This window comes from Rana temporaria, chromosome 3 (assembly GCF_905171775.1).
Source record: "Rana temporaria chromosome 3, aRanTem1.1, whole genome shotgun sequence".
Taxonomy (NCBI): Eukaryota; Metazoa; Chordata; class Amphibia; order Anura; family Ranidae; genus Rana; species Rana temporaria.
The window spans coordinates 120,482,086-120,509,860 of NC_053491.1; the positions used below are offsets into that span (position 1 = coordinate 120,482,086).

The 27,775-nt window shown below is 40.2% G+C and overlaps 1 protein-coding gene across 3 annotated transcripts in view; it reads right to left on the bottom strand.

The window, feature by feature from the left end:
* The window catches only part of SFMBT2 (Scm like with four mbt domains 2), a 287,202-nt gene that overhangs the window by 82,230 nt on the left and 177,197 nt on the right, over positions 1 to 27,775 (bottom strand). For all 3 annotated transcript variants that reach the window (XM_040343342.1, XM_040343341.1, XM_040343343.1), the window contains 4 exons: positions 23,841 to 23,929; positions 16,018 to 16,264; positions 10,684 to 10,781; positions 3,887 to 3,988 (listed from right to left, as the gene is read on the bottom strand). In XM_040343342.1, the coding sequence (XP_040199276.1) occupies positions 3,887 to 3,988; positions 10,684 to 10,781; positions 16,018 to 16,264; positions 23,841 to 23,929 (536 nt within the window). The remainder of the gene's footprint in view (positions 1 to 3,886; positions 3,989 to 10,683; positions 10,782 to 16,017; positions 16,265 to 23,840; positions 23,930 to 27,775) is intronic.

A 27,775-nucleotide genomic window follows, 5' to 3' on the forward strand; every position in this document is an offset into this window, starting at 1 on the left:
CATGAATATGGAGAAGTTTCAAATTTCAAATTGAACATCACCAAAACGGAGATTATGAATATAAATGTTAGTAAGACAGAAGAAAAATCCCTGAAAAGGAACCATCGTTTCGCCTGGGTTAGCGAACTTAAATACCTTGGGATCTTGTTAGCAAAATCATTCAAAAAAACCTACGCGATAAACTTCATCCCATTGTTAAATGAAATTAAGAAAGAGACAAAAAGGGTGGAAAATAGAGCAATATCATGGATAGGACGAATCAATTATTGCAAAATGGTCATCATGCCAAAGATCCTATATAAATTCCAGATGATCCCCATAGCCCTCCCGAGAACGCTACTCTCAGCCCTTAATAAATTAATTATGAATTTTATATGGAAGAATAAGAAACATAGGATATCTTCTCAAACATTAAGGCAACCAAAAAAAAAGGGTGGACTCGCCGTCCCGGATGTTAAGAGATACTACGATGCGGTGATATTAGCAAGGGTGGTGGAGTGGGCCAGAGTCAATAAAGAAAAAAGGTGGGTAAGTCTAGAAAATGAAATATCACAGGCAAGGTTAGATAAGATAATATGGAATCCACCCAAATTTAGGACACTGGATATAAATCTACACGAGATAACAAAAAAGGCACTGAAAACATGGGATATAGTATATAAAAAAATTGAGAAAGAATACAACTCACCTCTCATAGCACTGAAAAACAATGATTTTTTTGCACCGGGTAAGACACAAGTAGGGGGGCATTGGATTAAAAAAGACACTGCACAACTAAGAGATATAATGAGTGAGGGTCACATTAGAACACTGCAGGAGTTAAAACTTAATAAAAATTTAATGGAAATCAATGAGTGGAGGTACCGGCAGCTAAACCATTTTATACAGGGTCTTCCCCACCCTTTGAGGTCGGGTGACCAGTTGTCAGATCTTGAGAAAATTTGTACCACAGAAAGATCCAAAGGTATCATTTCAAAACTATATAGGATCCTACTGAGGATGGGGGAGCCGGACGTACCTCCATTCATTGAAAAATGGGAAAGGGAACTGGGCACACAGCGGGATAGGACCACAATAGAGAGATTGTTGGCTCTGACTCACTCCTCTGCGGTTGACAGCCGCACGGCGGAAATGTGTTATAAATGCATCGCCGGTTGGTATATGACACCGGATAAATTAAAACAATTTAAAGAGGGGCAGACAGGGGACTGTTGGAGGGGATGTAGATCACCAGGAAATATGGCACACCTTTGGTGGGGATGCCCCAAGATAAAAGAGTATTGGGAAAATATACTGGGTTGCGTGGAAGAGATCACAAAGAAAAAGATAAAGATGGACCCATGGGTTGTTTTATTTCATGGGGGAGAAGAAGGCATTAAAAGGTACAGGGACTCACTGGTACCGCACCTCCTGAATGCCGCTAAGAGATTAATTCCTAGAAGGTGGCAAGATCCAGACCCCCCTTTAATGTGGGAATGGATTGACGCGGTCGAAGAAACATACAGAATGGAAGAACTGAAAGAGGGGTTAGAGGGTAATAATATCTTATTAAGCACAAAATGGGAAAACTGGAGGATTTTCAAGAAAACATGGAGTTACGCAGAAAAGCTACGGGAAGAAATTTAAACGCTCCCTTAGAAGAAAATTAGAAAGACCCATGGGTCTGAAGAGAATGTCTAAGGTGAGACAGGGGGGGAAGGGGTAGGGGTAAGGGGGGGTAAAAATGTGAAATGGTTAATTCTTGGTATAAAAAAAAGAAAGAAAAATAAATATAAAAAAAATAAATAAATAAATAAATAAAGATGTATAAAGAAAAAGCAACACTAATGATGCTAAACCAAAATAGAGATGCAATGGGCTGGTACGCAGAACATGAGCATAAAACACGCACTCTATGAGGTAGAGTCTGAAGTGAAGAAGAAAAAAAAAAAAAAGAAGGGAAATCGAAGGAAAGGGTAAGTGAACCAACAATGCACTAGCTTAAAGGAACCTACAGTCCCTGACAAAAGTCTTGTCGCTTGTGTACAAATTTACCTGAAGTGCAGCTAAAATATATTTCTAATCAAGATTTTGTTACAAGAAATGGGTCATTTTAATCCCAACAGCTTTTGTAATAATGTTTTAGTGCAAAACAAAACTGACAAAAAGTATTCTAATATTCACAGCTTGGTAAAGCCCATTGAGTCAATTTTTGCCAAGACATAAGTGTTGTCGCCTTGTTAAATGAGCTTCACCTGTGACTAATAATGGATAAAATAGGTCTCAGGTGTGTATAAAAAGAACACCAGTACACTAGACCTTCTCAACTGCAACTAGACCTCTGCAAACATGCCTAAGATTCACCCGGAGACTAAAGTGTTGATTATCAAGAGGCTGAAGACCAGATCCACTGCTAATGTGGCAGACACCTTCAATGTGTCTCAGCGTCAAGTTCAGAGGATAAAAAAAAGATTTGAAGAGACTGGAGACGTTTTGGACAAGGCCAGGTCAGGCCGACCCCGCATGACAACTGCTCGAGAGGACCGTTTGTTGGCTCGAAAATCCAAGGCCAGCCCATTTTCCACTGCAGCAGAGCTCCACGAGACCTGGTCACCTGTGTCAACCAGAACAGTTTGACGGATTCTGTCTCGAAATGGCCTCCATGGTCAAATCAGTGCCCATAAGCCAGCACTAAACAAAAGACGATTGAAAAAACGTGTGGCATTTGCCAAGGGCCACAGCCTGCTAAAAGGATGGACTCTGGAAAAGTGTCAGAAGGTGGATTTTTCATATGAATCTTCTGTTATATTACACCACAGTCACCGCAAATATTGCAGGAGACCTACTGGAATCCGCATGGAGCCGAAATTTACCCAGAAAACAGTGAAGTTTGGTGGAGGCAAAATCATGGTCTGGGGTTACATGCAGTATGGGGGTGTGCGAGGGATCTGCAGGGTGGAAGGCAACATCAATAGTCTAAAATACCAAGAAATCTTAGCTACCTCTTATATTCCCAACCATAAAAAAGGCCACATTTTGCAGCAGGATGGTGCTTCCATCTCCACATCAAAGTTCCTTAAGGCGAAGAAGATCAAGATGCTCCAGGATTGGCCAGCCCAGTCACCAGACATGAACATCATTGAGCATATGTGGTGTAGGATGAAAGAGGAAGCATGGAAGACGAAACCAAAGAATATTGATGAACTCTGGGAGGCATGCAAGACTGTTTTCTTTGCTATTCCTGATGACTTCATCAATAAATTGAATGAATCCTTGCCAAACCGCATGGATGCTGTCCTTCAAGCTCATGGAAGTCAAACAAGATATTAAATTTGGATCTCACAGCACCACTACTTAATTTGCTGACATATTTTTGGATTTTCTGTAAAGTTGTTCAATTTCTGTATAGGCGACAAAACGTTTGTCTTGCCAAAATTTTACCTTTCTGTCTTGATTAAATGATAAATCTTTTTTCAGTGAAACTAATTTATTGCAGTGCGTTAAACATCATTTTGTATTTGTCCATCGAAAATCCCCATCATATATTGTTTTGCATTTATGACACAACTTTCATTGGGCTTACAAGCGCACAGGACCCTAAAAATGCCAGGAGCAATAATATGCAATAATATGCAAATACCATATTGTTTGGAAAATATCAGTGACTGGCCCACTGCTTCATACCCCTCCTCAATGGGGTGTTTTCATATATCTGAATGGCTCTGTGACTTTTTTTTAGATGAACACTTAATATTTTTTAAATAAAGTGGTAAAACGGATGCCTTTTACTTTTTATTTCAAACATAAATGTAAATCAGATGGTTCTTTTATGAATTTCAAAATAATAGTTTTCGCAGCTTCAATGAAGAGCATGTCATTTATACACACTGTTGTCAGTCACACTTACCTTGGTCACAGTTGCAGGACGAATATGACAAGGCTCAGTTGGGTCCACTGCCTCTACTTTCATCCCAGAAGTAAAGGAATGGCTCCGTAAGTCAGCATGATCCTTAATAAAAATATAAATTCAAGACATTCTAATTATCTTCATTAACAAGAAAAAGCTTTCATGATTATTACAAACAAATGGTTTACTAAAGGCAAATACACTGTTCACTTTGCAAGTGAAGTTGGAGTCTGCAAGGGAATTTTCCCCAGAGCTTAGTGAACATGGTGAAGCTTTGCTTTGCAAAGCACACCCAATCACGTGCAAGGAAAACAATAAACAGCATTTATACATGCACATGATTGGATGATAGAACTCAGCAGAGTTTCACCTCATTTAATAAGCTTTAGGGATAATTCCTTTGCAGAGTGCAACTGCATGTGCATAGTGAACAGTCTATTTTCCTTCAGTAAATCAATCCCATAATGTTATTTCCGTCTTAAATTTATAATTAAAAGCCTTCACTGTAAGTGGAGGATCAAGTAACCCTTTAAAGTCCACAGGTTCTGCACTTCCCAAACCCTTTGTTTTAAGATTTTGGTGTTAACCCTTCATTCCATTCATTCTCTTTAATCCACAAAATTTCTGCAGCCTAAACTATATCGGCCCACTTCATCTTTTGAGCAAAGAAACGGAGCAAAGAAAGGTGGAAATCAAAATGCAAGGTCTGACGTGGTCCTGTGAGTCAAGGGCCCTGTGGTGACATCAAGGATAAAGAGATGTCACCGACACAGAAGCTCAAGATTCCAACAATGCAACTGTGGTATCAGATATAGATAGCTTGGTAAGTAGAAAGAAAATATGCTTGTGTACTGTCCCTTGGATTTGGTTAAAGCGTTTGTTACCCCAACACTTCATATTCCTGATATGTGCCTGCTATGCCATGTACTTGTATGAGAAAGTATCCTGTTCTCTTTGTATTGCTTCCTTTGTACGAAATCCATGGTGTTCCTGTCTGGTCCCCTGGGTTTCCTATTTCAAACTGGCCACACTAGGCATAGAAGTGCATCTTTCCTAGCCTGCTCTATTCCAGTGATCAGACTTGTCCTGACACCAGGGATTGACTGGCCATAGGAACTACAGGGAGTTTCCCGGTGGGCCGATGGCTCAGTGGGACGTTTTTTAAAACAGAGCCTCTCTCAGACCCCACTGTCTCTCAGTCCCCCCCTCTGTCTCTCAGTCCCCGTGTCTCTCATTCCCATTCTCTTTTAGCCCCCTCCTCTTTCTCTCAGCCCCCTCTATCTCTCAGACCACCCCCTCTGTCTCTCAGCTCCCTCCCTCGGTCTCTCAGCTCCCTCCCTCGGTCTCTCAGCTCCCCCCCCTCTGTCTCTCAGCTCCCTCCCTCTGTCTCTGAGCTCCCCCCTCTGTCTCTCAGCTCCCCCCCTCTGTCTCTCAGCTCCCCCCCCTCTGTCTCTCAGCTCTCCCCCTCTGTCTCTCAGATTCCCCCCCCCTCTGTCTCTCAGCTCCCTCCCTCGGTCTCTCAGCTCCCTCCCTCGGTCTCTCAGCTCCCCCCCTCTGTCTCTCAGCTCCCTCCCTCTGTCTCTCAGCTCCCTCCCTCTGTCTCTCAGCTCCCCCCTCTGTCTCTCAGCTCCCCCCTCTGTCTCTCAGCTCCCTCTTCTGTCTCATTCACTCCCTGACTCTTAGGCTGCTTTCACACTGGGGCAGGCATTGTCGGTAAAACACTGCTAGTTTTAGCAGCACTTTACTGTCATTTTAGCTGCACTATTCGGCGTCTAGCAGGCGCTTTTAACCCCCACTAGCAGCCGAATTCAAGGTTAAATGCGCCCATGTAGCGCTGCTGCCGAAGTGCTTTGCAGGCGCTTCAGCTGCGGTAGCCATTCATTTCAATGGGCAGGAGCAGTTTGTACACCGCTCCTCCACCGCCCCAAAGATGCTACTTGGAGGACTTTTTTTAACGCCCTGGCAGTGCCCCAGTGGGCCGGTCTGGATGAAGTCCAGGGGCAAATTTTTGTCCCAGTCCAGCCCTGCCTGACACGCCCCCCCTCAAAGTCTTTCCTTGGGAAGCTCAGTGTGCTGCTTCCCCTCCCCCAGCTCTTATGCAGCTGAGAACAGAGGGAATGTGATTATGTATAAAAAAGGGAACAAAAGTATTTAGAATGTTTTTTATATCTATACACAAATGTTGTGCATTGTAAACTGAATGTGTTGTTTCACAAGGTTATCATTTACAATAACTTTAATGTTGCCTTAAAAAGAGACACTGCAGTGCCCAAAAATAGTGGCATTGACTTTGTGACACGAGGCTTTCAGAATAAATTGGCTCTAGAGTTCTACGCATTACTGGTGTCATCTGTTGCATCATTTCAAGCAGTCGCTGTCACCAATTACACTGGTCAGATAGGCTGGATAGAAATACTGTTTAATCTATGTTTAGAACACCATTTGTAAAATGTTTTCCTCCACCACAGACAAAAAGTGTAGAAAAAAAAGAAAATGTTTGCTTATACTTAGTGCTTCTAGTTTAACACCTTTAAAAAAAAAAAAAAATAGTAGTTCAGTTCCTACAACTAATATTTTTATCTGGACACATTTCCAAATTAGTTCCAATCAAAGAAAGGGAGATTTGTAGCAGGAAGCTGATCAAAGAGCAACTTACGGAGCAGAACATTTTAAGACGTTCGCTCATCTCTATTGTCCAGCTTAGAGCCTGCCCTAAAGAACAAGCTGTCAATCTATGTAATTGCATTCCTGAGCTAGATTCTATTTTACTATGCAGAGAATTATGAGGTTAACGTGTTTACTGGTATTTACTTACAATCCACATCACAGGTTCTGAAATACTAATTTCAGAACCTGAGAAAACCATATATCCATTTAATGGCTCCCATATTTACTGTTAAACACAGACATCAGCAGAGCAGAAAAAAGAGACATGAAGGTAAAATGTAAAACCACAGGTGCACTGTTAGCTTAGTTAACTGCCATTTTAATGATAATGCAAAGCAGACTAACAGTAAATTCAAACTAGTTTTAAAGAATGACGCAAAATGTAAATGGCAGTATTTCAAGAGTGTAATAAGAGAAAAGAAACAACATTTGTATGAGGGATGATTTATATTAACACCTTTTTATTCTGTAGGGAATTATTTTTGCATATTGTATGCTTTATACATGTGCATGGTTGATTGATATTTAAACTGATCTTGAACATGCACAGGTTATAGGTCTATTCCAACCCTGTGGCGGGGTGAGAATCTCATCAGCAGGGAACTTTCTTGGGCACCATGAGACCAGGCTCTCTCCTGGTTTCTTGGCTCTTCCATTCTTCTACACATGAACTTCTCTTGCACAGTGAGTAGTCTATTTGCTTTTAGTAAATCAACCCCCAGAAACAGCATAGTCAGTCTGCTGTGTGTACTTCTGTGTTCGGCTATTAAGCTAACTTTTTAGGTCTATTAACTAGATGCCAAATGACAGAGCGATCACTTGTAAACAAACCGCTGTCATGTGATGATGCCGGTTCCTCCCTTCCCTCTCTGTACCGATCGGTACAGTGTGAGAGGAGAGTGGGAGGGATTGGATGGCAGCAGCAGTGCTGTGGGCTTGATTTGTGACAATTGCAGTCAAAGATCAAGCTATCCATCCCTCCATGCTCAGCCATCCCTGCCAATACTCTGCAATACCCTGTGCAATACTCTGCAATACCCTGTGCAATACTCTGCAATACCCTGTGCAATACTCCGCAATACCCTGTGCAATACTCCGCAATACCCTGTGCAATACTCCGCAATACCCTGTGCAATACTCTGCAATACCCTGTGCAATACTCTGCAATACCCTGTGCAATACTCTGCAATACCCTGTGCAATACTCCGCAATACCCTGTGCAATACTCCGCAATGCCCTATGCCATACTCCGCAATACCCTATGCAATACTCCGCAATACCCTGTGCAATACTCTGCAATACCCTGTGCAATACTCCGCAATACCCTGTGTAATACTCTGCAATACCCTGTGCAATACTCTGTGCAATACTCCGCAATACCCTATGCAACACTCCGCAATACCCTGTGCAATACTCCGCAATACCCTGTTCAATACCCTGTGCAATACTCCGCAATACCCTGTGCTATACCCTGTGCAATACTCCGCACTACCCTGCCAATACTCTGCAATACCCTGCCAATACTCAGCCAATACTCTGCAATACCCTGCCAATACTCTGCAATACCCTGCAATACTCCGCAATACTCCAATACCCTGCAATACTCCGCAATACTCCAATACCCTGCAATACCCCGCAATACGTCCCCCCCTCCCGCCACCCTCTGGTGCTTCTACTGACTCACAGCTACAATCAAAGCCAGGATCATATTTTTTTTATTTCAGGCTTCCCAGCCTAGAGGTGAGATGTGGGGCCTTATTGACCCCATATCTCACTGTAAAGAGGACCTGTTATGCTATATTCCTATTACAAGGGGAGTTTACATTCCTTATAATAGGAATAAAAGTGATCAAAAATGTATTTTTGGGGAAAAAAGTGTCAAACTAAAAGAAATAAAGTAAAATGAACAATAACATATTTTTTTTTTTAAAGTGCCCCTGTCCTCGTGTGCTCGCATGCAGAAGTGAACACATACATAATTCCCGCCGACATATGAAACCGGTGTTCAAGCTACACATATGAGGTATCGCTGCGAACGTTAGAGCGAGAGCAATAATTTTGTCCCTTGACCTCCTCTGTAACTCTAAACATGTAATCAATAAAAAAAATTAAAGTGTCGCCTATGGGGATTTTTTAGTAGCGAAGTTTGGCGCCATTCCACGAGCGTGTGCAATTTTGAAGTATGACATGTTAGGTATCTATTTACTCTACGTAACTTCATCTTTCATATTATGCAAAAACATTGGGCTAACTCTACTGTTTTTTTATTTTAATCACAAAACTGTTTTTTTTTTTAAAAACATGTTCGAAAAATTGCTACGCAAATACCGTGCAAGATAATTGTAATGACCACCATTGTATTCTCTAGGGTCTTTGCTAAAAAAGCATATATAATGTTTTGGGGTTCTATGTAATTTTCTAGCAAAAAAATTATGATTTTTACATGTAGGAGAGAAATGTCAGAATTGGCCTGGGTGCTCCAGAACGCCTGAAGGTGCTCCCTGTATGTTGGGCCTCTGTATGTGGTCACGCTGTGTAAAAGTCTTACACATCTGATATCGCCATACTCAGGAGTAATAGCAGAAAGTGTTTTGGGGTGTAATTTGTGGTATGCATATGCTGTGTGTGAAAAATAACCTGCTAATATGACAAATTTGTGAAAAAAAATCTTGATTTTGCAAAGAATTGTGGGAAAAAATTGACAACTTCAAAAAACTCACCATGCCTCTTTCTAAATACCTTGGAATATCTTCTTTCCAAAAAGGGGTCATTTGGGGGGGGGGTTTGTACTTTTCTGGCATGTTAGGGTCTCAAGAAATGAGATAGGCCGTCGCTACTTCAGGTGTGATCAATTTTCAGATATTGGCACCATAGCTTGTGGACTTTATAACTTTCACAAAGACCAAATTATATACTCCAATTTGTAATTATTTTTTACCAAAGCTATGTCGCAGTATACATTTTGGCCAAAATTTTTGAAGAAAAATTACAAATTTTATAACAGAAACGGGAATGTTTTATTTATTTTTTACAGAATTTTTTCTTTTATAGCGCAAAAAATAAAAAACCCAATGGTGATTAAATACCACCAAAATAAAGCTCTATTTGTGTGAAAAAAAGGACAACAATTTCATATGGGTACAGTGTTGTATGCTGAAAATGTATCTGGTTAGGAAGGGGGTTTAAGTGCCCAGTAGTCAGGTGGTTAAACAGGCAACCCAATGACCAACAGAAGGAGTACTCATAGCAGGCTGACAGCCCTGCTGCTAAGTACAGGCAGAAGTTTAGGCTTGCTGATACTGGTAGGATCTCAAGTTAAGGAACTTTGCAACAGATTCACAAAGACAATTAATTTAAGAAATTTGTATATAGTGAGGCATGATGTCAAACATACATTGTGGGTTTACATACACTCTAACCTAATACCTTCATTTACCCAGATCACATACACCGGTTTGAAGTCTGGGTACCTTGTCTTCTGTAAAATAGTGCACAGGGTACAGGATAACCAGTTTATGGTGAGGTGGAAGCTCTTAAGCCCTGTACACACGATTGGTTTGTCTGATGAAAATGGACCGATGAACCGTTTTCATCGGACAAACCAATCGTGTGTGGGCCCCATCGTTTTTTTTTCCCCATCGGTGAAAAAAAATAGAATCTGTTTAAAATGTTTCCTATGGTTAAAAAACCGATAGAAAAAAACGTTTGTCTGTGGGGAAGTCCATCGGTCAAAAATCCATGCATGCTCAGACTGAATAAGGAGACGGAAGCACTCGTTCTGTTAAAACAAGCGTTCATAATGGAGATAGCACATTCGCCACGCTGTAACATACTGAAAAGCACGGAGACTGAAAAAGCGTGAATCGGCTCTCACCAAAATTTTACTAACACGCGGTAACACAAAATCAGCAAAAGCAGCCCCAAGGGTGGCATTGTTTGATTTGAACTTCCCCTTTATAGTGCCGTCGTATGTGTTGTACGTCACCGCGTTTGGACACGATCGGATTTTTAACGGATGGTGTGTAGGCAAGACTGATGAAAGTCAGCTTCATCGGATATCTGATGAAAAAATCCATCGGATTAGATTCCATCAGATATCCGATCGTTTGTACAGGGCTTAAGTCTCTTACCTTAAAAACTTCAACAGGTAATGGACAACTTGCAGCATTTATCAGGGAATTCTCTAGAGCACATTTCCATTCAGTTATAGTCTTCAGTGGACAAATGTCTAAAATATAAGATGTATTCAATTAATTTATCATACCATGCACAAACGATAATTTTACATTTAAAAAAAAACTTACAATTTCTTTCAAATTTTATATTGTTGGTGCTTAAAAAAAAAAAAACAGCCCCTCCACATTGGAATCCATGCGCCGGTGTCCTGAACGGGGTCGGATGCATTGGATAGGGGAGGTGGCGATGGACAGAGGGTGGTGCCCATGTGCCCTTAATGGACGGGCCGCCCCTGGTCATTTTATAATGTCGTTAGTCACCCTGTATACACAACTTATAGTAGAGTAAAGCTTCTCATTTTATAGTCAGAAGATTCTGTTTGTGTGCAAGCATGAGGTTTATGGCATGCCACTGCACAGGTTAATGCATGACCTCTCTCTGTAGTCTAAGAACTGAGATTTCCTGTGAAGAAACTACATATCCCACATATCCTACTCTGCAGATGAGAGTTACATAGTAATTAAATCTGACACAAACAGACAAAGCAATTAACAGAAAGATCTCTATACTAGAAGAAAAATGTATTTATCATATCCCCACATTTGTTGTGTAACACAGAGGAAATCGCAAAGGCATGGATTGGCCACTGTGTGGACTAAAACAGGAAGTTGCTTTGTCTCTTTGACAACCAGGGACAAGCTTGGTGAATGAATACATGGACAGAGGAAATTGATCAACCACGACACTACAAATTGCAGCCCATCATTACAAGGTAAGGCGAATGATACACAGAAGGCAACTACACTAATACCTATTTAAAACAACAAAAACATAACAAAATATGTACAATGCCTTTACATTCTATGTTTAGTAGCAGATCGTCATATATTTAAAAGAATTCATATAAAAATAAAAAATTTCTATAATTTTAATGGCATAATTATTCAGCGATCTAAATACAATTTGTTAACAATTTCTGGTCTCTGAAGCTTGGATGGCTGCTAATATGCATGTAACCTGATCCAAAACCAGTAAAGGAACCTGCAGGGATTTAAGAAGGTTTGCTCATATATAATTAAAGCTTGGATCAGAAAACATTTGTATGTTTATGGACCTTCCCCAATGCCCAAGACTGTTTGGTATAAATCTTTTGGCCTGCCTTATAAGGAACTACTGTTGCACAGTGCTGTCTCGATAATCCTTGAAGCTTGCTTACAGTAGAATTGAGCAGTATAATAACCTCAACTGCGTGTGGTGACGTTCTTTTATTTTACAATTGGCAAGCTGGGATGTGTCAGTGACCAAGTTATTTTACATAACAGCATAGGTGTGTACCCCAAAGTTCAAACACACATGCCTGTTATTTTTTTACAATTTTATTTAGAAGCCCCTTTGGGGGGCTTTAGTGAAATATCAGGAATCTAAACCGACCCCTGATGTCTCACTTTTGAGACAGAGAAAGGGACTGAGGCCAGAACTTCCCCAGCCCCTTTCTCTGCAGCATCAGCTTCACTGGACAATGAATGAATGGGAAATGTTCTGTGCTCAGTGGCTTTCAGTTCATTCACAAACTGAAGCATAGTGAACACAGTAGCACAGAAGCGATCTGTACTGATCACTCACTGTGTTCATTCCGAAAAGGAAGTGCTGGTGAATGACATATTTACCAGCCTCTTTCCCCACTCTCCATCTTGAAACACCTCACGTAGTAGCCAGCAGAAGAGAAGAGGTGGGAAGTTGGAAAACTGCAGGGGGGACACAGGGCTGGGCAGCAGGGGTAATCAAATAAGGAAAAACAACAGTTAATTTGCAAATGAATGTCCATCAATAAATGGGTAAAAAGCTGAAAAACATGTGGCCACATCGATCATAATGGACAGGACATTCCTCCCAGCTAAACGAAGTAGGTAAAATACTCTTACCGGATCGAGAGGATCTGCCTGTCAGTGACAACAGATCATGAACGCATGGATGGTCCCTGATAGCATCTACTCGACTTGGCTAATGGTCCAATGGCTGAATGGTGAAGGCCACACGTGACACCTGGATATAACCCGATAGTCCTGGACTGGAATCTCTCGGTAGAAGTAAATCGATCTGAATCTAACAGATGAACCCAAAGGGAGAGATAGAGACTCCCTACTTCGAGCAGATGGTGCATGGTGGAAGGAAGTACCCCTCAAAGGGATAAAAAGGCACGATGATGAAGCTTAAAACTTTGGACAGCAGGTCATGCAAGGAAAAAAGAAAAACAATGCTCCGGACGGTGCAGATAAAAAAGATAAGGTTTTATTGGAATAAAACCAAATGTTGACATAAAAGTGATCACAAAAATATAAAAGATGAAAATAAAAGCAATATGAGGAGTAGGCGTAGCAATCCCTATGCGTTTCGTTTTACGGGACTTCAACTGGGGCATCTTGAAGTCCCATAGGACGAAACGCATAGGGCTTGGTACACCTTCTCCTCATATTGCTTTTATTTTCATCTTTTATATTTTTGTGATCACTTTTATGTCAACATTTGGTTTTATTACAATAAAACCTTATCTTTTTTTTATCTGCACTGTCCAGAGCATTGTTTTTCTTTTTTCCTTGCATGACCTGTTGTCGCTGACAGGCAGATCCTCTCGATCCGGTAAGAGTATTTTACCTACTTCGTTTAGGTGGGAGGAATGTCCTGTCCATGATGATCGATGTGGCCACATGTTTTTCAGCTTTTTACCCATTTATTGATGGACATTCTTTTGCACATTAACTGTTGTTTTTCCTTATTTCACAAATATGTGTATACCACCTACTTGTTACCTCAGTCACTTTAGGTGACATCATTATTCGCGCTACATATTTTTTCTATCACTTGTCCAATTTTTGTCACATTGTTGTGTAGCTGCTTATTATTCACTTGTTTAGATTAGCGCAATTTTCTTCCTCTTTTTTTTTAGCAGGGGGTAATCAGCATGCAGAGTGATTAGGGTGTGCCCAGGCACACCTGAAACACCCTGTTCAAAGGCCTATGGTTAACAGCAGTGCAGAAAAGTATGGTCAATAAGATGGCAATATTGACAGACATGTCTTTCTGAATCATAAGACTGGCTAGACAGAGTTTCATATATTTATGCTGATAGGATGACATGCCTTTTTTTTTGTAGCCTGTTTCACAAGCTTTATCCACAGCTTTGGACAGTGGTCATAGTTAAATAATTTCCTTTTTAATTTAAAAAGTTAAAATAGATCATAGGAAACTAAGGAACACAGTGCAATCGCAAAAAAATAAGGAAAGGAAAGACATAACTAAGACCTTTAATATTCAGACACATGAAGGGGATGATTTATATTGCACAGTTGATATTAATAAACATAAGCTTTAACCTCCAAATTGTGTGCACATGCAGTACTGTAAAAACAGACACATGAAAGAAACATGAATTATGACTAAACTGAAGTAACGTAAATAACCCAGTCATTAAAAACCTGATAAGAGAGTAGGGAGTGTCTTTTTATTGAGATTCTAACGATGACACGTGCACAAGGCACACGAGGGAGCAGCTCTAACAAACTTCAATACAGTCTGAAGTGTAGTTACCAATGCTCATTCACACATAAAATGAACAATTTGTAGATAACAATAATTTTTGGTCCAAATCCATGCCTCCTTTAGGGCTCATTCAGACATGTGTGGGGACTGATGTTTTTCTGCACTAGAAAACTGACGATCATCGCATGGGCACACAGAAAACAATTGTTTTTCACTGAAACACAGGTGGCAGCTGCAGAGAATTGCTGTAGGGAAAAATGTGACGTGTCTACTTTTAAATTAGGTTTTAATAACTCAAACAAGCAGTAAAATCACCTTGATCCATTTTCGCCAGGCTTACACATGCATGCAGCATTCCTTCACATGCATCATCACTGTGTGTTTATTCAGACCCAACCCCCTCTATTTCCTCATTGGCTCACTGACTTTGATTGACAGCAGCAGGAGCCAATGATGCCCACTGTGTGTCTCAGCCAATCGGGATGGAGATTCCCAGACAGCTGAGTCTCTTGAGCAACATTGCCAGATCTAGATGCGGCTCAGGTAAGTATTAGGAGGACTGATAGGGGCTGCTGCACACAGGTCCAAAGTCAGAGCAGTTGTGAAGTATGGTATATAGCAGGATTTGGAATATCATCCTTGTTTAACCAAAAATGAAAGTGGTTGTAAACCCTTTACAACCACTTTAACCTACAGGTAAGACTAGATTAAGGCTTACCTGTAGGTGCTTGAAATATCTCCCAGACCTGCACGGTCTAGGAGATATTTGCAAATCGCTGTACGGCGATTTGTTCTGCGCATGCGCCAGAGTTAGAAAGGGCACACTGTGCCTTTCTAACTCGGGTTATGCCGTGAGTGGAGGCTCCTGCGCGCATGCCACTCACAGAGCCGGAGTTTGCGGCCCCAGAAGGAAGAGGGGTGAAGAATGGCCACTTGCTACTCGCGAGGAAGACGGGGAAATCGCGGGCCTTTCCTACAGGTAAGTGTCACATAATGGGCTATAATGCAATATAGTAGTCCATTATGCTTTACCTTTGCAGGGAAACAAAGAGGAAGTAACACCCATCGGGTTTACTTCGTCTTTAATAATCTACGGGAAAAAAATATATTTGTAGTAACACAATGAAGTCACATTTCAACAGCCTGCTGCTTTTAGCAGGTAAATAATAAAGGCAGATGTTTAATTGGTTGTCATGTGCTTCAACAATCTGTTGGACTGTTATTTGGACTGTTATTTGAAATTAAACATTTTATTTTAAATCTGTGGTAGCAGTCCAAGAACTGCACAGATCTCAAACTGCTGGCTGGATGAGATCAGAAGATTATGATTTGTGAGTGTCTGACCGTAAAATAGGAAAAGGGGGTTACTGCTCCAGGTAGATGTGCTTATGTGATCAATGTCCTCTCAGGAAATCAAGGGTGCCGGTGTTATGACTAAGCACTAGTAAATAGTGTGAAACGCGTCGGCTGTACATCCCCAAATTTTGCTGTGATTTGTAGTGCTTATTTTTCCTTTTTACAATAAAGACAACCATCAAGGTTTTTTGGAGTGCGGCTGTCCATATATTTGTTCTACTATTTGACAGTAAAATAGACTACTAATGAAAATTGTGTTTGAGTAGCAGTTCACCTAGCTCTGTCCTAATGTATTTGTGAAGTGTTGCAAAAAACTATGTGACAGTGACAAAGGGGTTTGTGCTGAATACCTCCACTGTGAAGTAAGACAATCTGAGCATTTATTCAAAACATACCCAAAGGTGGTTCCATCCTACACTGGTTTTCTTGGCACCAGCCAACTGGTCGAAGTCTACAGTCCAAGTAAAACAGCCATTGATCGCAGGCATCTGACTCCTCCAATCCGACATAGCGCAGTCGTAGTCTTCCACCCACATTTTCTATCACACTGACTATCCAGTACTGAAAGGGGTTTTGGGAGTCCTGAAGCTCTATCAGTGAATCGACTGTAATGAGGTCTACTGGGGTTTTTCCTCGAAGAGGCTGTTGGAGTTAAGAGAGATGGTGTAATTAATAGGTATGATTACCTAGAAAAATATTTCAAAGCAAAATGTTATTTCTTTGTGATACACTGTAAGTTTAACGTGATTATTATAATTTACAAACAATAGCCCCTTATAGCACACTGTAATGACAGATTCTTTTTAATGAGATATCAGGGGTCTATTAGACCCCTGATGTCTCACTTACCTTCCCTGCAAAGCCCATTGAACATTGAACAAATTTAAACACACTCTATAGCAGCAAGAAGTGTTCTCAAAATCCTGGTCCATCTGCCACGGAAATAGAAAATACTGTCAAGTAGCGTAATTTCCAGCCACAGTAAAAGTAGTACAGTATACCTTTGCCACTGCACTGCCTGCCAAGGCTGGGGAGGGTTAAAGGTGTATACCCCTGCACTTATCAACAGCGAGGGGTTGTTAAAAAACAATGCAGCAGACTAAAATAGCACTGCTACTGAGCACAAAGTATGAGGGGGGTTAAAGGATGTGTTCACTTTTTAGAAAAAGTAATAAATGCACATATTTTTCAATAAAACAATGTGCATTTATTATATTTTTCTGCAGGAGCCTGGAAAGCATTGCACCCATGGCCAGGGGATCAGGGGTGCAATGTCAGTCTTCTGCAGACAACCCTTGCAGCTTTCAGCTCATACCTCCACATGGGCTGTCAGTTTCAAAGTTGCAGGGCTTGTGAATGAACTGCAAGGGTGCTCATCAACGCTCTCACAATTCATTCAGAACTACAAGCCATCTGCCGCAGTGGCAGGCAGTTCATTCACTAACTGGAAACTGCGAATAAATGACGCAGCCGAATTGTGACAGAGGGAAAAAAATTCCACACCCACTAAGATGTTGTACTGCAAGGCATCCCCCAGGTTGCGACTCTCTAGCACACCTGTGCGGGGACAGTGCAACCAAATACCATGCTGGTAGGACTCGGGGTACACACAGGAGACAAGGAACCAAGAAAACCTTATGCAGCTGGCTAGGAAGGGACGCCAGGGGAGAGGATGCAGGGAGCAAGCGTAAAGCGCAAGGAGAGAGGGGGATGCTGCGCCAAGGTGCAGCGAGAGACTCAGCAAAATAGAAAGGGCTGCATGCAAACAACAAGAAACAATGCTGAGAAAGACGCACACAGCAACAGGAAATGGGGGAATCCACAGACAGAAACCAAAGGGAATAGAACTGCAAAACTGAATAACTGAAAAAACCCACAGAATATGGGGGTACTCAGACAGCGGACGAACACCATAGGAACAGAGGAGTCCGGCTTCCACATGAAGATATATTGCTCAAACACTAACAAAGGTACAATAGTGAAATAATACCTAGGTTCAAGGCAGGTAGGAAGGAACCCGAGCGACTGGGACAGGAAACAAAATCCAGCACCAGATCAATGTGCATGAAAGTTTGGCACCAATCAGCTTCCAGGTTTTATTGTCAAAGCTTAATTAAACAAGCTAAAGTTAGAAGTTGATTAGCTGCCATACAGAGCTGCACCAGATTCTGAGTGCACCAGTTTTAGTAGATCTCCTCCATTGTGTCTATCCCTTTGAATACAAATAATACTACAAATGTAATAGTAGTTAACAACATCTATTAATCCCCTTAGTGGTATTCCAGAGCGTGACTCGGGGTTGTTTTTCAATGCAAAAATCAGTAACCCCGAGTCAAGCTCGGGGTAGATGTGCAGAGCCTGCAGCACGCGCTGGCTTACCTTTTCCAGGCAGGGTTACTGTACTTACCTTGTCCCTGGATCCAGCGATGCATCCCCGTGGTGAGCGAGCGGCGTCCTCCATTCGATTCACACAGTGCCCACGTGTTCCCTGCGACGTTACGACGCACGGGGGCGGAGACCGGCGGCAAATTCAAAAAAGTAAACAAACACATTACATACAGTATACTGTAATCTTATAGATTACAGTACTGTATGTAAAAAAATACACACACCCCTTGTCCCTAGTGGTCTGCCCTGTGTCCTGTATGTACTTTTATATAATAAAAAAAAAAATTTGTGCCTGCAAACTGTATATTGTCCATAGCAACCAAAAGTGTCCCTTTATGTCAAAAGTGATTTTAGAGCAGCTAGAAAACAGCGATAATAAATTATAATCACTTGCAGAATTGACCGATAGCGATTTGTGGGGAAATCCGTCATAAAAAAATAAAAGTAATGACAGCGACAATTCTGCAACTGAGCAAATTTCAGTGATTTTGATTTGATTACATTATTGAATAATTTTTATTATAATTACATTATCATTTGTTATAATTATTTATAGTTATTTATTATATTATAATTTTATGATTTGGTGTTTCAAACTTTATCATACTCGGGATGCCTATAATGCACACCATCACTTTATGTGATGAAAAAAAACGACGTTTTTAAAAACGTCACTTTAACCACTTAACCCCCGGACCATATTGCTGCCCAAAGACCAGAGGACTTTTTGCGATTCGGGACTGCGCCGCTTTAACTGACAATTGCGCGGTCGTGCGACGTGGCTCCCAAACAAAATTGGCGTCCTTTTTTTCCCACAAATAGAGCTTTCTTTTGGTGGTATTTGATCACCTCTGCGGTTTTTATTTTTTGCGCTATAAACAAAAATAGAGCGACAATTTTGAAAAAAATGAATATTTTTTACTTTTTGCTATAATAAATATCCCCCAAAAATATATAAAAAAACATTTTTTTTTCTCAGTTTAGGCCGATACGTATTCGTCTACATATTTTTCGTAAAAAAAAATCGCAATAAGCGTTTATTGATTGGTTTGCGCAAAAGTTATAGCGTTTACAAAATAGGGGGTATTTTTATGGTATTTTTATTAATATATTTTTTTACTAGTAATGGCGGCGATCAGCGATTTTTTTTCGGTACTGCGACATTATGGCGGACACTTTGGACACTTTTGACACATTTTTGGGACCATTGGCATTTTTATAGCGATCCGTGCTATAAAAATGCATTGGATTACTATAAAAATGCCACTGGCAGTGAAGGGGTTACCACTAGGGGGCGGGGAAGGGGTTAAGTATGTCCCTGTGTGTTATCTTACTGTGGGGGGGGTGGCCTCACTAGGGGAAACACTGATCCTCTGTTCATACATTGTATGAACAGAAGATCAGCATTTCCCCCGCTGACAGAGCCGAGAGCTGTGTGTTTACACACACAGCTCCCGGTCCCCGCTCTGTAACGAGCAATCGCGTGTGCCCGGCGGCGATCGAGCCCGCCGGGCACACGCACGGGAGTCGGGGGCGAGCGGGGGCGCGCGCGCCCCCTAGTGGCGGCGATGAAAGCCGCCGTCTAGCGAAGGGCTCTCGCCCAGGAGAGCCGACCTGCCGCCGTATAATGACGGTGCGCGGTCGGCTAGTGGTTAAATGGCCGTGTGTGGGGGAAAACGTTGTTTTATGTCTCGTGAAAAACGACAAAAAAAAATTGAAGCATGCTTCAATTTTATGTATCGTTTTTCAAAACGTCGTTTTTTACTTCACAGAAATTGACCGTGTGTAGCAAAAAACGACGTTTAAAACGACGTTTTTACACCCGCGCATGCCCAGAAGCTAGTTATGAAGCGAGCTTCAATGGAAAAAAGTGGTGAACGTAACCTCGCTTTGCTAGAGCATTGTGAAAAAACGACAGCGTCGTTTTTTACTTCACAGAAAATTTCGTTTTTTTCATCACATAAAGTGATGGTGTGTATGCGGCATTAGACTCTTGTTTGGACAGATTTAAGTGAGTTATTCCTAAGAATTGCAGGCCTACATTAAAAAACGCAGAATTTCCATGCAAAATAATTGTACCGCTTTTGGTACGTAATTCCAGACAGAATCATACCGCCAGGGAGGTTAAATGTTAATAGCCATATTTGATACAGCAAACAGACTTCATCTTATACTGATTTAAACTTTTTTCTTAAGACTTCATCTTATACTGATTTGATAGCACTAAACTGAAATCCAATTACTATCGCACTGTGCATATTAATATTGCTTTTTCTAATGCCTTATGAAAAGAATCAATGTTGAAATAAAACATTTCTAGTACAACTCCACAAAACAAAATCAATAATATATGCAAGTCTTATATTCAGTCTAATAACAGATACCTGCTTTTGTTAAAAAAAAAAAAAGAAATGTACACAAATTTATGTGTAATGAAAATGCATCAGGTATACGCTAAAATTCCTTTTAGCCTCATAAAGGAGGAGATTTTAATAATGGTTTTCTACTGGACTCAGATGACCCCTTTTAACACATTTCATGGACAAAACCTGAAAGCCATATTTTTTTTGTGGCATTTAAAAACTGTAAGATGGTTTCCCTGACAACTGCCTGTCCTGTAGTTAGTGAACACCTCTGTTCTTTCATTTTTCAAAAGTGTGTCATACTATGTGTTAAAAAGAGTCACTTAGACAGTAAATGTAATTTGTGGTGTCAACTGTGTGAATGAAAGAAATGTTAGCCCAAGGATTTCCTTAAATTCTAAAAACAAGAAATGTGATATTTCTCAGTGATCTTTTACCCCCTTCTGCAAGCAGTAGTAGAGTATTGTACCTTGTTAGCCATCAACCAAAGTTAAAGTTAGGATTTAGGGTGATAGCATTTATTGGCTAACTAAAAAGATTGTCTTGCAAGGTTTCAAAGCATGTATCTTCTTCAGGTATCATAAACTGATAGTAAGAAACCCTTCTGCAAAAAGTATGAAATATATTTTATTTATTAAGCTGAACAATAAGGGGTGTCACTTAACATAAATAAATTAGTCTTTATTCTATATTAATCAGCCTGCACAGCAAGCCAGTAATTCTTGCTCATTATTCCAAGAAGCTTATAGATACACAAGAGTTATTTTCTGACCTTTTTCCCAGAATTGCACATTATGTCACTTCTGTTTTTAAGATGGAGGTCTCCAGGTCTGGCAGTCCTCTACTTCCCTCTTTCGTTTCTATTTATAAAGTATGACTCTGCATAGTTACTACATATCAGCAGCAATAAAAAATGGTTCCCGTATCTTTTGACCACTTGTTTACTAAGGCGATGTTTTTAATTTTGTGTAATTTTTTAATGTGTTAAAAACTTATTTTATTGCAAAAAAATACTTAAAAACCCCCAAAAATGATATACTTTCTGAAAGCAGAGACATTGGAGAATAAAATAGTGTCCGCTGCAATTTTTTATGCTGCAAGATATTGGCGCAGCTATTTATCAAATGCATACGTTCAGGGAAAATACTCTAAAAAGTAATTTAAGTGAAAACAAACTAAATGTTATAGCCAATTTTTGGTAGAATATAAAACATGGGGTTGCTTCAAGTAAATCCATACCAAGTATGTGAAGTTTTAAAATGACTTGGTTATCAGTTTAGAGTTAAACATGAATTATGGCCTTAGAATTACTGCTCTCATTCTGATGGTCACAACAATACTTCACATGTGTGGTGCAATTTTATGTTTACATACAGGTGCGTGCACTACACTGCATGTTTGTATTGGGGTGTGTACAGGGTTGACAGGGGTGCGTTCACATTTGTTTTAAATTACTACTTATTACTATTAACACTTTTTTCTATATTTAACTTTCTTGCCATCATGCTTGATTAGGTGCTTTCCCAGCTGCAGTAGCTTTCGGAACAAAATTTGGGTGATTCAGAGATTGTGATAAATCTGAATTTGCGAATCACAATAGTGACAAATGAAAATAAATAAATAAATTGAGTACTGTCCGTGATCCTTTTTTTATTTGCACTAACATATAATTTTTCATGGACAATCACCTCAAGTAAAGAACTCAAAATAAATTGGAACGAAAACAACAAATTCATTGGTATTCATATGTTTCATTTAGATGACATGATGCAATAGTTTGGGCCTTGTGTTAACGTTTGAAGCATCCGAAATAACAGAACGACGTATAATGAATGGTCTGAATTGATTCAGAAATATTTTTTTTTTTTACTCTAGTGAGCGTAGCGTGAGTATTCTAATAAGATTCTTTTTGCATTGGGGTTAAACTTGAGAGACCATTCATTTCATTTGTATGTGTGCGGCCCAACAAGTCAGTTGGGAATAAGGAAATGTGTTTAACTTAATATCATAATCAGCAAATATGTATTAATATGGATTCATTTGCTTTATATGAATTAGAGCGGTGCGGTAGTCTTTGACTCTTGGATAATCAGCCGATTCTTTTTGCAGTTAAATTTTTCATTATGATAAAAAATTTACTACATATCAAATGGAAACATATTGCAATAAATAAAGTAAGGTATAAAAGTGAAATAAGATGATGATTCCTACTTATTGTGTTTGGGTCGGATGGAGGTGAATCCATCAGAATCTCTGAATCATAGCATAACAAATTAATACGAAAATAATATCGTTCCATTTGTTACTTTTGGAGGCACGTGACGCCAGTTGATATTGTCCAATCAGCTCATTCCATTTCTCTTTGTGGGTTGGACTAGCAGGGATAGCTCAGTTCATAAGTAATCTTCAGAAATACCAAATTAACGCGATAAAACAAATATAGCCAATCTACCAGAATAACTTCCAAAAATACGAATCATTCCGGAACAAAAAATATACCAAATGAATCGGAATATATAACAAATTCTGAAAATAAATCATTCTAACATAACAAATATGACAAAACAAAATTATTTACCTAATAAATGAATCTGAAACTAAACAAAGCAATGTTTTCCATCATGCCCATCTCTACTGATAATATAGGGCCAGATTCACAGAAAAAGTACGCCGGAGTATCTGACGATACTCCGGCGTACCTTCAAATTTGCCGCGTCGTATCTTTATTTGTCATTCACAAACAAAGATACGACGGCTTTTGGCTAAGATCCGACAGGCGTACGGCTCCGTACGCCTTCGGATCTTAGGTGTAATTCTCCGGCGGCCGCTGGGTGGAGTTCGCGTAGTTTTCCAGCGTCGGGTATGCAAATTAGCTGATTACGGCGATCCACGAAGGTACGCGCATTCGTCGCATTCTCTTACGTCGGTTCTTCGCGTCGTAAAGTTGAGAGTGCTATTTACATGGGGTAAAATTACTCCTCCATGTTAAAGTATGGCCGTCGTTCCCACATCGAATTTGATTTTTTTTTTTTTGCGTAAGACGTCCGGGAATACGAAATTACGTTACGCACGTCGCCGTTCAAAAAACACGTCGGGGCGCCGTAATTTCACGCAAAGCACGGCGGGAAAATTGCGAACGGAGCATGCGCAGAACGTTAGGCGCGGGAGCGCGCCTAATTTAAATGGTACACGCCCCATTTGAATTAGGCGGGCTTGCGCCGGACGGCTTTACGTTACACCGCCGTAAGTTTACACGCAAGTGCTTGGTGAATTAGGCACTTGCGCTGAAAACTTGCGGCGGTGTAACTTAAAGACGATACGTTACGCCGCCACAGTTCTCTATGAATCTGGCCCATAGTTTTGGTGATATAGGAAATAGCATAGAGCCTATTAAAAAGCTATTCACTTAGGTTTAAAATTGGAATAATTATTAAAAAATACACTTTAATTAAAATTAGGATACATACTCCCTCTAAAAGTTTTGCTGGTGCAGTCCTGGAACCAGTCAAATCATGAATAAGGTATTCAGCCCAATCAGTGCATTTCTCCTTTATACCTGGGGATAAAAAAAATAAAATCTTGCTTAGTTCCGCCACACCAATCATATTGACAGTATAACATTATTGCATACTTGGATTAGTGATATAGGGTAATGACGTTTGCACTGGTACATGCCCTTGATTGTTAGTAATTTTAGTGCATATCCTTGGGAATGTCACATTATAAATAATAACTGCACAGTATCTCTTTTTTTATCCAAAATTAGCTAGATGTATTGATGCTAGAAGTACATATTATTCCTTAACATACTATGAAATCACCGAATGATCGTCTTCAGGTTTGGTACAAGGATATTTGAAGGGCTAATGACAATTAAGTTATTTTTACTTCTCTGCACTACTGTGGGTCATATTAACTGCTTGCCGACCACCTGCCTTTACTGCGGCAGAATGGCACTACTGCGCGAAACGCAGTAGCTATACAGTGAGCACTTTAAGGAGTATAGGACGCTCACGTGCCCACGCCGTGATGTAGGAGCTTGTGCGCATGGCCAGGAGCCCCGATGACTGCCGGCTACTCACGATTTTTCCTGAGAAGGTAAGAACGGAGATCTGTCAATGTAAACAGACAGATCTCCATTCTGTCAGGGGTGAGGAGAGCGATCTGTTGTTCTTAATGCTTAGGAACAACAATCAGTCTCCTCACCCAGGCAGTTCCATTCCCCCACAGTTAGAATCACTCCCTAAGTAACACAATGAACCCTTTGATCATCCCCTAGTGTTAACCCCTTCCCTGTTAATTACATTTATACTGTAATCAGTGGCTATGTATAGCACCGATCGCTGTGTAAATGTCAATGGTCCCAAAATAGTGTCAAAAGTGTCTGATCTGTCCGACATTATGTCGCAGTCCTCATAAAAATCGCAGATCGCCATTCATTACTAGTAAAAAAAAAAATCATAAATCTATCCCCTATTTTGTAGACGCTATAAATTTTGCGCAAACCAATCAATATACGCTTATTGTGATATTTTTTACCAAAAATATGTAAAAGAATACATATCGGCCTAAACTGAGGAAGAAATTCATTTGTTTTATATGTATATTTTTTGAGGATAATTATTACAGCAAAAAGTAAAAAATATTGCTTTTTTTTCAAAATAGTGCGCCTTTTTATTTTTTTCTCCAAAAAATAAAATCGCAGAGGTGATCAAATACCACAAAAAGAAAGCTCTATTTGTGGGAAAACAAAGGACATATTTTATTTGGATACAGAGTTGCATGGCCGCGCAATTGTCAGTTAAAGCAACACAGTGCAGTATCGCAAAAAATGGCCTGGTTTAGGAAGGGGGTAAATTCCTCCGGGGCTAAAGTGGTTTAATGCAAATATTTTCACTATATAGTTAATACTTTTGCAATCATTAACATCAGAGGGGCAGATCCACAGACACAGTACGCCGTCGTATCTACTGATACGCCGGCGTACTTTCAAATTACCCGCGTCGTATCTTTGGTTTGAATCCTCAAACCAAGATACGACGGCATCTGGGTTAGATCCGACAGGTATACGTCCTCGTACGCCTTTCGGATCTAAGATGCAATACTTCGGCATCTGCTGGGTGGCGTGCATGTCGTTTTTCGTGTCGGGTATGCAAATTAGCTATTTCCGATGATCCACGAACATACGCGCGGCCGTCGCATTCTCTTACGTTGTCTCTAGTCGGCTTTTTCCAGCTTATAGTTAAAGCTGGTATTTTGCGACGTATAAATAGACTTGCCATGTTAAGTATGGCCATCGTTCCCGCGTCGAAATTAGATTTTTTTTTTTCGTAAGTCGTCCGTGAATCAGGATGGATGTAACTCACGTCTACGTTAAAAAAATGACGTTGTTGCGACGTCATTTAGCGCAATGCATGTCGGGAAATTTTGAAACGGAGCATGCGCAGTTCATTCGGCGCGGGGACGCGCTTCATTTAAATGAATCACGCCCCCTAATCGCCGATTTGAATTCCGCCGCCAGAGATACACTACGCCGCCGTAACTTACGGCGCGAATTCTTCCAGGATTCGAAACAGCCAAATGTAAGTTACAGCGGCGTAGCGTATCTCTGATACGCTGCGCCGATCTAATTCTATGTGAATCTGCCCCATGATATCTAAGTTTAGACTTTTATGACAAGAATATCCTTCCATTACAATTGTAATGGAAGGAAGGATACTGAATTATGACAATGACAAGGTGCAGAGGTGCATACTTACAGTATCTTTTATGATAGTCAGTGTCTATGATAGCCACTGTGCAGCAACCCAGAGACCACAATTTAACTTTTATTAATTTAAAACACTTAGAACAATAAAAAAATATTGCTGATTAGGTGTTATGGTTCCTGAACTTTACATGCTTCCTGCTGACATATTATTTGATAAGCCCATTTCTCTATTTGTGAGAATCGCTAGGAAAACATTTTCTTAGCTAATGTATTAAAGTATAACTAAAGACAAAACTTTTTTTTTAGTTTCGGATAGAGTGGAGAGGATTCAGAACGCCTATTCGATTTTTATTTCTGACTGTGCCCCCTTTAAGGAGCTTCACCCTCTCGATTTATCCTGTTTACTATTATCATTGAAAGTGAAAGTAAAAGAAAATAACATATTTTGGGTTGTCCCCAGAAAAGTAATAGAGGGAAAATCTTCCACACTAGATCTGATCACTTGGGGATCCACAAGGAATTCCCTTAATTTGCAGGGATTTCCTCTCATTTCCTGTTTGGCTATGGGACAGGAAGTGAAGGGGAATCTCCGCAATGGGACACAGTTGGCAAAAAATAACCTGACAGGTGTTATGACCCTCCCTTACGCTATCCAAAATGAAAAAATACAAAAACAGTTTTGCCTATAGTTCTACTTTAATTAATCAATCATTTTTGCATTACATCTTTGTGAGTGTGTAAGCATACAACAGATTAAATAAACAGTTCATTAAAATTAATCTGCATACAGTCATTGAAAAGATAATGTAATGTGCAACTAATAATTTATCAGGCTTGGAAATTCATTGGCAAAAGTATATTGCAGAACAAAATTGTAGTTTGGTGTTTGATGGTTATAACATACTGGTAATCGTTTTTTGTTATTCTTTGCATAGTTATATATTTATCAAGCAGAAAAACCTGCATCTCTTCAAGCACCGGACCAGGTTGTAAAATAACATAACGATGAATAATGATTGGCTGCCATGAGTTACTTAGCTCTTGACATTTGCTCTTGTATGTAAAGCCAAAATATATTTATTTTAGTTTTGGATACCCTCTGTACAGGTTAAAACCTGTTAGGCCCCATGCACACGAGAAGCAATTACAAACACCTCTAAACTCACATTTTCAAAGGCAAAAAACGGCGTTTAAAATGCCCATTTTTGCCGCGAATTGCGCGGCATTTTGCCGCGATTCGCTGCGTTTTACCGCGATTGCGGCTGTCAGCCCTTATCTCAAAGACATTGTAGACCCTCCCAAAGTCTAAAACGCAAAAATAAAATGCTTCTGAACCCAAAATTTTGCGTCTGAAAAAACGGACATAAACCCAACTGCTTTAAAACGCCAAAAAAAGTGATTGTGTGCATGGACACATAGGATAACATTAAATGTGTTCAGGGGCAGTTGAAAAAAATGCCCAAATGCCTCTGAACTCGAGTTTAGCAGCGTCTCGTGTGCATGGGGCCTTATATTTTGTTTTGCTGTCTGAGTCCCCGCTGGGGAGATTCACCCTAACCAGTACCACCAAGTGGTTCTGTGACACAAGCAGAAAGTAACTGAAAATCCAAAATGGATAGACATCACAGGAAGTGAGGGGAAATCTTTCAACTTGTTCTGGTGGTAATTGTCTAAGAGAGGATAACCCCTTGC